This window comes from Alligator sinensis, unplaced genomic scaffold, assembly GCF_000455745.1.
Source record: "Alligator sinensis unplaced genomic scaffold, ASM45574v1 scaffold269_1, whole genome shotgun sequence".
In the NCBI taxonomy this organism is placed as follows: domain Eukaryota; kingdom Metazoa; phylum Chordata; order Crocodylia; family Alligatoridae; genus Alligator; species Alligator sinensis.
This window is the reverse complement of record NW_005842048.1, coordinates 2,171,725-2,185,211: the sequence shown is the minus strand read 5'-3', so window position 1 is coordinate 2,185,211 and position 13,487 is coordinate 2,171,725. Positions and strand designations below refer to the sequence as shown.

The following is a 13,487-nucleotide window of genomic DNA, read 5'->3' as shown; positions in this document are numbered from 1 at the left end:
GAAAGAGCAATACAGCTTTTGGCTACTTCTCAAAAAGTATGGAGATGGCTATGGAATGATTTAGTGTGCCAATTCTGTGGCAAAAGAACAGCCAAATATTCTTTAGACCTTCTTTCCTTCCTTCTGGGGAAACTTCTTTCCAAAATGTGGACCAGCTGTTGGTAGACCAATATGAAGAATAACTAAAAAGCCAGTATGATTAATACATCTCATCACTAGCTCAGTCGCTTCCTAAGCCACAGTGAAAGCCAATATTATTCTTTCTTAAATAACAGATGCTAAATAAACATTAAAATGATTTAAGCTATTTTTAAACAATTATTGAATTGTGTCAATACTGTTATCTGTCCAATCAGTTACCACTCATCATTCATATAATGCACAGCATATTCCATATTTTAGTACATTTTAATTAATTTATGAGGTATACATTTACAATGTGAATTTTCATCATTTTTATCAGTGTATACTTGTAAAAGCATTGGAAGCAAGTAAGCGTATTTGAAAAAGTTTTTATAGACTATGGCCTCTGAAATATTAGACTGTACTGTGGTTACTCCCCAAAGACTCATATATACAGTGTGGTATAAAATTATTTACAAACACATTTCAAATTTGTTATTTTGCTTAATATTTTTTAGCCCTGGAAGCAAACCACAGTGTTTTACATATTCAGTACATTTCATTATCTTTAATTAGTACCCCTCTATATTATTATTTTAAGATCAAGAAAAAATAACCAAGTTTTGCACTAATGGTTCAGGATGTTAAATTAACTTACACCAACCTTTTTAGTTTAAACCTCTCTAATTAAAAACTCATTTAATTGAATCCTTTAAGTTTCTTCCTCCTCCATGCCCCAAATTAATATTTTGTGGTTTAAGAGAAAATATCAGAGTGTATACATAGCTTAAATATTAAATCGTAGGCATAAAAGTATGTGTAAGCGTCTATGTAAAAACTTAACTGCATTGATTCTCTCAAGTGACTGGCAAATTTGTTCATCTAGACAAGTTTATCACAGCTAGTAACTATATTTACACAATCGGAAAACATTGCTGATAACACTAAGTTTACTCCAAGACAACACTGAATAAAAAGAAGGAATGTTCTTTTGCAGATGATACTAATGTGCTGTTCAGACTTATTCCTGATTACTCCCTGTTCACACATTACAAGGTGTGCTTCATTTTCACCCTTCCACTCCTCTGCAGCACAGCCAGCAATTAGTGGAAAATATATTTAGAAGCAGCAGAAACTAACCAGACATGATATTAAAAGACTACAGTTCATCTCATTTTCTTCTACCACAGAAAGCCAGTCTTACTGAGAAAGATAGAAGACAAACCTGTAAATTATGAACTGATTAATACATAGCCTTTAAAACTCAAAGAGAAGGCTACAAAGTTGTACAAATTACAACACAAAAACCTTATCCATATTTTTGTTTTTATGATGAAGCAAATTCATTATAATAAAAAGAAAAAAAAATCATACCAACATCTTTATTTACAGATCATTTAATTACAAAGTACAGAAATAATACATTTTAAAATATTGTGAACATTTAACTGACTAATTGTTCCTCGTGATACAAGTCAATACCTAGTGCTCGTTAGAATGTTTGAAACAAAAGATGGGATAGGTGAGCATATAAAATTACTGCTACCCCTTTCTTATACATAGAAGTGGTTCCTGAAGGTTGTGGTGGAGACATGTAGGTGGATGATTATAGCAATATCTCTATACGGCTTTCTATGTTTTACTGCTTTTTTTTCATAAAAACTTGGGTCTTCAGAGCTGCCAACCTGACACTTTTCAGGAACACCAGACCAGTTAAAAACAAAAAAGCCAAAAGAACGAGGTCAATACATTCCTGAATAAGAGAAGACCTGGCTGTTTAAAAATTGACTGTAATTTTTTAAGTTAACAACACAGAAACAAAGGACTTGAAATATCTAACATAAGCTATAATGGCAAGTTTACCCCAAATTAACAAAACAAAAACAGACAAAAAAAAATTTACCGCACCCCACAGAAACACCTTTGTAAACATGTTTTAAACTTTATCATTAGCATGTACTCCCATCTTCATTCCTGAAAAGATACTCTTCTTGAACACGAGTGGGTCCCCACGTACAGGGGCGTGCAGTTTATGGTGTGACAATTTTCATGCAAGGATCATGAAAACATGCACCAGAGAATATGAAAACCTAGTGGGAAAGTTTGCTACAAGGACATCCCGTAGCAAAAAAAGAAAAGAAAAAAAAGAAAAGAAAAACAGAAAATAAAAAGCCCAACTCTGCAGGAAAAACTGGTGCAAAGCACATGTCAGTAGCGTGCACTGGAACAAATAAAGGGCTGGCTGTCCAGAGCAACGCTCTGGCTACCAGCCAGGCTCTGTGCTGCTGGATCTGCACCCCTACTGCACCAGAACACCAGGCAATTTTGCTGGGGCCAGCATAATGCTGGCATCAGCCTCTCCTACTCCTCCTTCGACAATTCGCTGCATGCTGAAGTGCCTGTTCAGGGGTGTGCCATGGGGCGCAAAGCAGCAGCACAAATTTGTGACCCTGCCATTTGTGCCTCTACGTACACATGCTCCTGCACATGGTAACCAGCGCAATAAGGTTAGTTGGAGTTATAACTGACTAATTGACTATACCTGTCACAACCTCTTTAAGGGATATTGCTGAGCCAGAAAGGGATATTTTTAACACTATTCTCTGACTGAGGGACTGGAGTAAATATAAATGTTTTGCGTAAACTATAACAACTAGGAGGCTATTCTAATAGCCCCCATGCTGATGTCCTCTACTCCAGTGGTTTTCAACCTGCAGTCTGTGAACCTCTAAAAAATTAAAAACGGAGTTGCGGACCCCTTTGGAAATTTTGAATGGAGGTGAAGACACCTTTGAATTTTAAGTGTGGGTATTCACATACTCGAAGGGGTCCAAAGAGGACTATGATCCATCAAGAGCATGCAAATACCCATACTTACAATTCAAAGACATCCATGCCTCCATTTGAAATTTCCAAAGGTGTCCGTAACTCCATTTGAATTTTTTTAGGGGTCCACAAATGAAAAAGTTGAAAAATGATTCCTCTTGTCACACATCTTCCATCTCATGCTCCTTTCTTTGTAATACCTTTCAGTTTTGGACTATAACAATTGCAATCTCTTTACTTTTATGTAATAGAAGATCCCCTTTCAGAACAAGCCTTCCTGTTATAAAAGCCCTGGAGAACGAGTGTAAACACGAAATGTGCAAGTAAGAAAAAAAAAAGTCAAAAAAATCCCCCCACACAGCCAGCACCTCAGCAGTCAGAGGATATACAGACATGCTCATTGTGGACCTCATTTAACTATATTAATGGTCTCTTTAAAGTTTACCATGTGTTTGCAGCAAAAGAGCCTAAACCAGAAGTAATTTCACTAAAGCCAAATAAGTGACAAAGTAAAACTGGTAGAGGGGAGATCAGGCTCTGGCTATTTCAAGTTTAGATTATGAATCTGTTGCACAATGACATATAAATAAACCCGTAGAGTTTCACATTTTGTAACAACTGAACTTTTAATGGCAAAACTCTTTACATTGAAAAGTCTCTAGATTAAATATGCACATTTAATGCCCTTATAATCACTGCATGAGACTTGTGATCCCTACAAATTGCTTCAGAAATGTACTGGAATCATAATAAAACAGCCTCCCATGCAGTCAATTCACTGTAACTGTCCTGTGGATAGTACAGCTTCAAAATATTCCCTTTTGTGTTATTAGACTTGTGAACTAAAACATTATATATTACTGAAAATTTAGGCAGCATTCTAAAAATAGACAAGAACAGGTTTTAGATCTTAACTATTATTTTCATTTTGTTAAAAACATTCTGTTTCTTTTTAAATGACTGACTGGTTTCTTACAATTATTATAAATGCAAGTATGATTAGCTATTAGAACTGAACTGAGTAGGATAATTATATTTTGCATCATTTTAATACTTCGAGTTATCATATCCACATGAATTGTCACATAGATGAGATTTAAAATGTCTTTTTTTAAACGCAGACTACCTTAGCATCCACAGATATTAAAGCCATTAAATGATCCAGCAGGGGACTGAAGTGTGTGTGTGTGTGTGTGTGTGTGTGTGTGTGTGTGTGTGTGTGTGTGTGTAAGTAAAATTTAAAGTTCAACCTGACCTTTTGAAGGTCAGATGCTATGTTAATTTTAAAATTCAGATTAAACCATTATAAAATGTTCTTATGCCACAGATCATGTTATGGTAGTCTTAGGGCCTTGTTACACATTAAATTTTAGGTGGCTCCTAAAACTCTTAATCCCTGGATTATTCACACATTAACACCTTAAATTAGCAGTAAATACATTTTAGGCAGCTTAAAGTTATGCCACCCTGGGACAGGTTTATCTCTGATCTATGTTATCTAGGTTATGTTCCAAGAATGTGTGGCCACTCCCCACAAATGAACTGCCCAAGATGTAATGCTCTAGCATCCCAGGATGCAGTGTCCCCTCCCCATCCCTCCCATTCTTTGTGGACAAACTTTCCACCCCCTGAACTCTCTTGCCCAGGAGGCAGTTTGGCACCAAGTTAACTCTTCTTCCCACACCCAGGAGTGCAACCCCATGAAAACAGCCTGCAGGACACATGCTAGTTAGCCAGGTCACAGGGTAGAAACAGGTTCAGGAATGGGGTGTAGGAGCGGGAGGGAGGGAACAAGGTAAGGGGCCAGATCAGGTCCCCATGAGTGGAGGCTTCCTTCCCAGGACAGAGGCAGTAGGTCCTCCAAAAGCACCTTCCCTCACAGTTCCCACTTCCTAGCTACCCCAAGAACCACAACCAGCACCCCAATACCAAATCCCAATTTATTAAAACATGAGACCTTCTTTAAAATGTACTTCCTCTTTGTTTCTTTTAAATTTTTTTTAATATCATTATAGATTCATAGATTGTTAGGGGCTGGAAAGGACATTGTAGATTGAACTTCATCTGGTTCCAGTCTGCCCAACTCTCCAGCTTGCCCAGGTTGCAGATACAGGCAGGCCTATCTTCTGGCATGACCACACTCCCCCATAACTTGGTGTCATCTGCAAACTTGGCCAGTGAGCTTTTCACCCCCACATCCAAATCACTGATAAAGATGTTGAAAAGCACCAGTCCAAGCACAGACCCTTGAAGGACACCACTGGCCACTTCTCACCAAGATGATACAGATTCTTGAGGACCTTCTCGGTCCTACCATGCAGCCAGTTTTCCACCCACGGAACTGTTGAGCAGTTAAGCCCACAATCTTTCAATTTTTCCACAAGGATATTGAGGATTACTAGATCAAAAGACTTTGGAAATCTAGATACATAATATCATTCATCTCTCCCATGTCCAGGTGGTGAGAGACCTGTTCATGGAAGGAAATGAGATTGGTAAGACAAGACCTACCCATGACGAAGCTATGCTGGCTGTCATTCAGAATCTTACCCTCAACGAGCGTATCGCACATTGATTCTTTAATGAGTTTTTCCAGGATTTTGCCTGGGATGGAGGTTAGGCTGATTGGCATATAGTTGCCCAGATCCTCCCTCTTCCCCTTCTTGAAGATGGGCACAACATTGCCCTCTTCCAATCCTCAGGGATCTCCCCTGTGTGCCACGATTTCTGAAAGAGTTTTGACAGGGGTTCCGCAATGACCTCAGCCAGCTCCATCAGCACTCTCAGGTGAAGTCTATATTACTTCTTTTTATTTTATCCCTCAGTGAGTGACTTTATTTCACCAGCCTTTCCCCACCCCATTTCCTTTCCACCTCCCATTTCATTATACACCATTAAATCTCCAACTCCCAGTTTCATGTTCCTGCCCCCCTACCCCCAAACCATCTCTTACCACCCGCCCACCCCACCTAGAGCAGGAATAGAAGTCTGTTTTTACACTTAAGATGCAACTGCCCCAAACTCAAGCTGCCACTAACAGTACTCAATATTTAAGCAACTCAAAGTGCAACATGTAACAAGGCCCTTACTATCATCCTGCATATGAACCTGACAGTTGTATAAGGTTTACTGCTATTTCATAAAGGCGGTGGTAAATATGATCAAAATGGACCTAATGCAGCAAAGTGCTTACGCGTGTAACTTTAAACAGTCAGACTCTCTAAGTACTGTGGAGTACCGGATGCTATCTTCAACGTGATTACTTGTTAGCCATTTGTTAGCTACTTCTGAAAGTAAAACTCTATCTATTACTAAACAGTTGAAGGTGTAGCCAAGAGATAGCTAACACTACCCTAGCAATTGAAATGGGTTAAGTATAAATTCTGTAATAATACAAAAAGGTATGAAAAATAATTATGTTGCATTTAGTAACAGCCTGGGAGAATATATAGCCCACTTTACTGAACATTGGTTTTTTTTCCAATTTAATCCATTTAATTTTCAACTATATATTATATGGAGGCATTTATCATGATCTTTTTCTTTAACAATTAAAATAAACTTATGATACCAGGCCTACTTATATACTATATTATTTCTCACATACCATACGCACATAAATAAGATATGTGCCTTGTTTGGAGAAGGCAGATTCATGGCTGAATGCAGGCCTCAAGGAGCAGGGACACAGCCCCCTCCGTGTCACTCACTCTCTCCTTTCATCTAAAGCTTTAACCCAGTTACAGCTGCTGATGAATTGGCAGCAGCTTTTGGCTGTTTAGCCAATCCAGCAGCGTTTCTGAAGGTGTTAAAGCTTTAGCTACAAGGAGAAAGCAAATCACACTGTGGAGTGGGCTCCACCCCTGCTGCATGCCTAGCAAGGAGCCAGCCCTCAGCCCCCATCATCCTCATGCCTCCATTCTGGCACACAAGTCAGCTTCATCTGTTAAAACATGTACCTAATTTTAGAGGGCCATCTTTGGGGAAAGGATGCATGAGGTATTTATCAAAAGTACATGTTAGGAAATTTGGAATCTGTATACATTTCCAACATATTTGCCAGTTATATGCTTTTGTTTAGGTTACTACATGTAACTACCAAATCAATGCAGTTTTAAAATTAGTTATTTTTTAATATTCTCAACTATAAACATTTATAATAAATTTCTCATAAAAGAGGTTTTCATGTCCACCACAACATATTTACTTTAGTTGATCTGGGAATACAGAAATATTCTACAAAATGTAGAAAAGACAAAGACAACAGACAGCCTGAGCGACAGATGGCATTTTCAGAATGTACTAGTTAATCATTATTCCCAACCTCATGAAATTTAACACAACTAAACCCTGAGACTTGGAACTTACAATTCAAAAAAACCTAGCAGACATGTTCAATAAACATGTCAACAGACATTTAAAAGATATACAAGATACTTATCAGCAAAAGACCCAGTTTTAAAACTGTAAGAGTCTATGAACTGAACAGTTGAATTCTTATGAACATGTTTAATTAAGTGCTCCACCCTTTGATGGCAATTTAACACATGTAATGCCTTTGCAAGCATGGAGACTTCCATGGTGCCGAATGGAAATTTAGCCCCAACTGGCAGCTTATGGATTTCACGTAGTCAATGAGTGGTTAAATTCTGGGTTACAGGACCTATTGACATGGCTTCAAAAGCCACTGTGTTGGTGCAGCTCCAGAAACCAGGTGGTGAACACCTCTTCCACTAAATTCAGGGTCTTAGGTGACTAAAATCAGTAGCAGGGAAAAGGGGTGAGTGGCTGTGAAATTCAGCCCTTGGGTTCCAGAGATGTGCCAATGCAGCAGTCAGTTTCACCAAAAAGCTGCTGCACCGCTACCAGAGGTGGGTAATCTGGACCACGGTCCAGTCCAGCTTGCAGAGCCAAATGAGTTGGATACCTCTGGCCTAATGCATAAAAGTTGTGGCTTACCTACTTCTTACTAAAAATCAGTAAGCAACTTCAGTAGCAAATTCCACCACCTGAAAAGGTGGCCCAGTGAGGTACCATTTTCTGCTCTGGAATCACCTTAATGATGGTAATCAGAAGTAAATAAAACAAAGGAAATACCTCTGGAATTAATAAGATTTTATTCACATTTTTATTTTCATCTGCTGTACACTTACTTGATGGGTTAGTTTTGCGGTTGCATATGAATAAAAATTTAGAGCAGGTAAAACATTCATAGAATTGAACTAAATTCAAAGGAAGGAGCTTCTGTACCTTTATTAATTAGCAGAGCTTCCATTACTACTTACCTACCAGCTACTTAGAGGATTACATTTAAAAGGTCTGTTCACCCACTGGTCTATTGGAGAATCATGTGTGTAACTAAAATAAATTCCATCATATATTGTTTGCAATTCTGAGGGACACTGTTGGAAAGGTTTAGCAAATTAACCTGTCTGTGATTCTAAACAACTGATTTATCTATTCAGACAGGCATCCTTCAGTACAACTTTCAAACTCTTGAGATTAAAAAATTGAAAGAGAGCAGCCATGGGGCAAGTATACGAATTATGAGGAAAGATTAGTTAAAACTGACCCCCATGACATGGGAAGAGGTTAGTCATAGTGACAGGTTGTGAAGACGTTTAGAAGATCCAAAGTGGGAAGGGGATGGCTCATACAAATAGACGACAACTACAATGCACTGAGGTCTACATGAAAACTCCATCCTGAATACAAACAAACAAACAAAAATACCATTAACTAGGAATGCCAGAGAAGATAACAAAACTTTGAATCTGATGTTTAGAGTTGTTTTTTTTGTTTTTTTTATTATAGGCAGAATAAATATGCGGAATAGATGACCAAAGAAAGGAACAAAAACATAATGTCGACTTCAATTACCAATTTTACTATATATAATTTTGGACATTAAAATGAACTATACTACAGTCAGGTCTTATCTTTACATTAAAAGGGTATACTTCAGTACCTTAAAAAGGCATACAGTTTCCTTACATCGAATGAACCACCAAGCAAGTTAGATAGGATCACGTAAAATGGATGACCCAGCAAGCTTATTACAATTAACTATTTGATTATTTCAAAAAGACACTGAACATCCCTTAAGAAAACATTTTACAATGAGAAGCTCACAGCAGCACAGGACTCCCTCCTCTTCCCCCCACCTATCCCCACATATTCACTTGTATGGTTTTCTTAATTTTAGTCTCTCTTCATATCACTAATCCAGACAGCAACAAGTATTCATAACTTTTGTTTCACCAATAAAATTAATAAATAATTGAATTAATAAGTGTTTCAGTACTTTAGAACATAATAGAATAAGTCAAATTTTTAAAAAGTCACACGTTCCAAAGAGAATGGTTCAGAAGGCAGGATGTAAGGTGTGAAAAGTTTAACCCCTAATTAATGGTCCAGAGACCCAACAAAACAACCACCAAGTTCTTTTAACGACAGTGCATTGACAATTTTTTAATAGTTTTAGGTGTTTAGACAGCACTCTCCAATGAAAAATTTTGAGTCCCTCTTCCTCATAAACTAGAGTACCAGGATTCCAATTTATATCCTTCCCAGGAAGGAACACTTTAGGCCAGAATGGCCCAGAATAGCAAAAACTCATTGTCCCTAACATACTCATGTATTATTCAGACACACCAAGGAGAGCAAGTATGCAAAGATTCCGACACAAACAGCGTTTTTACCACTGTATTTTTCCTCTTTCATTTTTCACAGGAATGTTCAATGGTTGCTAAATCTGACCAGCTCCATTGTGCTTTACCTCTCACTTGTCTTTGTTCCTTCTGCCCTCTACCTACATTCCTTCATCGATTTTATGCTATTGCAGCCACTTTTCTGTGGCCATTCTTTTTCTCTCCCTTTTACCACTTCTTCCTCCCTGTCTTCAACTTCCACATTGATCTTTGCTGAAGTTCTACTGTAAGCGCATATTGCCAGAAAAAGTTACTGATATCCTGGGGATGGGTGAGGGGACATCCCTCCTTAGACGTGGCATAGAAAATAAGTGATTTCCCTTTCTTCCCCATATGTAAGTAGGCACAGAAAGGACCCTTCTTTTCTTCCATGGAATAGGAAATATCCTTTTCCATACCTCTCCACCAAATCTGAGAGGTAATTCAATCTACCCTAGTAGGATATTAGGGCAGTTGTCTCGTCTTTTCTGACCAGAGGGGACAAGAGCTCTCAAACTAACTTCTTCTCCCTGTTTGGAAGTCAAAGCTACCCTGATACCACCCCTGCTCTTCACTGTCAACAGGCCCTTCACCTTCCTAATCAAAGGGCAAAGAGAAGCTCTGAGGCCATGTCCTACCTTCTTCACCACTAAAGGACCAGAATGTTTCTATCTCTGATCTTCAGACAGTGTTTGTCTTCCCAGGTCACTCTAGGACCAGAGGGAAGTTCAGAGCAGGCATTCCAGGTCTCCAAGCAGCCTCCTCAACTGCCAGACTTAAAAGAGGAACTTAAAAGAAGCAATTAGGGCAGCAGGGTTAAAAGAGGAGCTACCAATAAGCCATTCCTACTTCATCCATTGTCTGCAATCATGCCTTTCCTACTTTTAGAGAGAAAAGTTTAATAGATTTTAGCGAAGTCTCTTGCATTTAGTGGCACAGTATTGGACTTTATTCCTTCAGAGCACAGGCAAAGCAGGGCTTAATACATGCCACCTTCTGCACAGAAGCCATTCAACTCTATAGAAATAAACAGTTGCTTTAGTGTTATCCCCCACTCACAAGAAAACATTCACAATCTGCTTTTGGGTTAAGAGTGTAAATGAAAATTAACTAAGAGCAGTCGTATGCTTTTTCAGTTCTTATACTGGCTGCATCTTTTCTTCAGAGTTCAGAAATGTATTATAGGTATCCTGACACATTTCAGAATACGATCCCAAAAGATTTTATTAAGAGACTGTGGATTCTTATCACAACTCCTGAAGATACATTTTTAAATGTTGAAAAGCTTTGCTTTAAGACAATTTGTGGTCAATTTGGTTGATTCTCTATCATTTCATTTGCAAATAGAAGCCGATTGAAATGTGCCTAAGTGTTTAGAGGATAAAGCTGAATCTTTGAAGCTATTTTTTTAGTTTGTTATCAGGTGTGCTAACTTTGTAATCTGGTTTATTCATCATTTGAAAATGAATAGTATTTTATTTCTTTCAAAATAAAATTACCTGGAGATAAAAAACACTTTCTTAGGTTCTATGTGTTGTGTCATTTACATGATTTCTTAAGATATGGATTAAGGAATCCAATATAGAATCTGAGACAAAGAACTTTTTTTAATTTTAAATTTAGAACTTCATTGGAGAGTTGTATTGCTTCCTGACCACAACTATAGAGGTGCATTGTATTCAAGCTTTAAATTAAAATAATAGAAACTCAGTTAATAAATACAGTATTCATTATTCAGCCTCATTGCAAAACTTTCCCCAAATCAGTAATAAACTTTACATTTACTTCCAGAATGTAAACAGGTTACAATTTACTTTTTAAAAAATTGTTGTTAAACACAGATGTTTTCTTTCCAGAAATATTTTAGTTACTTTTTTTCCCCATAAGATTATTATTGACTGTAAAAAAAAAATATATCTTTCTTGTAGAAGCATTAGAAAGGAGGGTTGTCAGGCAAGAGCAAGGAGTACAATGCAACCAAAACGAGACAGGTTGTGTGTGGCAATATACAGCTCAGAAGTTAATTTAGACTTTCTATCAATTAAGCTTGCCTGATCCATCTTTCCTCCAAAAGCTCAATCAGCCAAGGAAGCAATACATTGTACCAATTGTGTTAATTACTTTAGAAATTGTAACAGTTACTTAACAATTTTGCTATAGTTGCTGTTTTTTCTCTGAAATTGTAAAAGCAAAATATATTTATTAACAGTAATCACAAGGATTCTACAATCCTATTTAATTTTGGAGACAAGGGTATTCTCCTAACTAATTCATAAGCAGTATTTAAAATATAGAGCTTTGAAATCTCTTATCAATTCTCCAACATCAGAGCAGTAGCATTTCAATTGGAACTATTTGGAACAATCCAAAGACTGCTTCAGATATTCTAGTAGTAGTTACTATTTTTATGGCTTGGCTCAGACTTGCTTTAATCTCTTTATTTAGGGAGAAACTGCAAGCTTGCCAACTTTAGCAAATGTTAAGCACTTTAGTAAATTCCCTGTCAATACAGGTCACGCATTCCAGGGAACAAGTATGTTGAAGGTAAATCCTGCTGTTTTATCCAAAGGAAACTTGGATAAGGTGATAAAAGGGAGTGGTAAAAAAAAATGTGACTAACCACTACTTCCATACATCAGTCTACACATTCCTTGCATGCTGACTGAGCTGTTACATGATGTAGCTCACTCAGTCTCTAGTTATCCTTTATCGATAATATTTTAAGGGGCAAATTGGCATATGTAAAATATGGATTTTATCACCCCCCCTTTCCACATGGCTTCCTATGTACAGTTGTTCACAATCTACTGAGTCCAGAACCACACAGAAATGAGCACAAAAGTCAACCAAAGTAGCAGAAACTGAAGGCACATATGACTAACACATGAACAAATGAGCACGACACCGCTGTCATTTTAAGGCGCAGCCTGTGAATGAACACTTTCTACAGGATCCAAGTAAAAAGCTCCTAAACACTGCTTAGTTGAGACCTGTTCAGATCATTTGTATTAACCAGGAGGTAGAGTTTTATGTCCTTCCTGAACAACTGAGTGGCCTTGTTCAGGACCTTCAGGCCTCAAATAAGCGTTTCTCTTTTACCTTCTTTTTCCTTTTCTTTTTTAAACTTTCTGAAATCAAAACAAAACAACCCCCCACAATTGGTACAGACAGCAGGGACTGAAGCAATCAGCTGTTGTACTTCGATCCAGATTGGCAGTATGCCGCCTCTGCCCGCGATGTGCGCTGGCAGCACCAACGCAGAAGTTTCCCGCTTGTTAAAGACTCTGCCCTCCCAGGTGAAAGGGCCGCGTGAAGCCTGACCTGGAGAGGGTGGGTATGGAAGAACATGACCTGGAGAAGGTGGGTATGTTTCCCACAGCCCCATTTCCAGGACTTCCATAACCAGACCCCAAATGAGTGGGAGCAAAGAAAAAAAAAGAAAGGTCAGGCAGGGATCTCCTGGGGGGAGTGGAAGGCATGCCCCCAGAGGGTGACAACTCCCAGGAAAAAAAGAGGGAGACTCCGTGCTGTAGCCACATCCACTCCCCCAACCTATGCCCTGAGCATGGGGCCAGGTGCCCATCACCCGCCAGCACCGCCGCACTTCCCCACCTGCCCTGGGCTCCGGCTCGCTGCAGATCCCGGCTTCCAGCAGAGCCGCGGCTGGGGAAGGGGTGGAGGAGGAGGAGGGATAGAAAGAGGCAGGAAAAGCCATTACCAGAGTTTTGTTCCCGTTCTTGCTGAGGGGACCGCGGAAAACTCCCTTGATGTTGCGAAAGTGCCCATTGCTGAGGTGCGCGGAGCTGATGACAATGTAGTAACACTCCATGGGGCGGCCGCCGCCTCCGC

At 38.7% G+C, this 13,487-nt stretch overlaps 1 protein-coding gene across 1 annotated transcript in view; it reads right to left on the bottom strand.

Moving 5' to 3' along the window:
- Nucleotides 1-13,479, bottom strand: part of ZNF804A (zinc finger protein 804A) — a 303,622-nt gene extending 290,143 nt beyond the window's left edge. The window contains exon 1 of the mRNA XM_006022862.2: nucleotides 13,357-13,479. Within this exon, the coding sequence (XP_006022924.1) occupies nucleotides 13,357-13,467 (111 nt within the window). The 5' untranslated portion in view covers nucleotides 13,468-13,479. The remainder of the gene's footprint in view (nucleotides 1-13,356) is intronic.
- Between the last annotated feature and the right edge of the window lie 8 nt (nucleotides 13,480-13,487).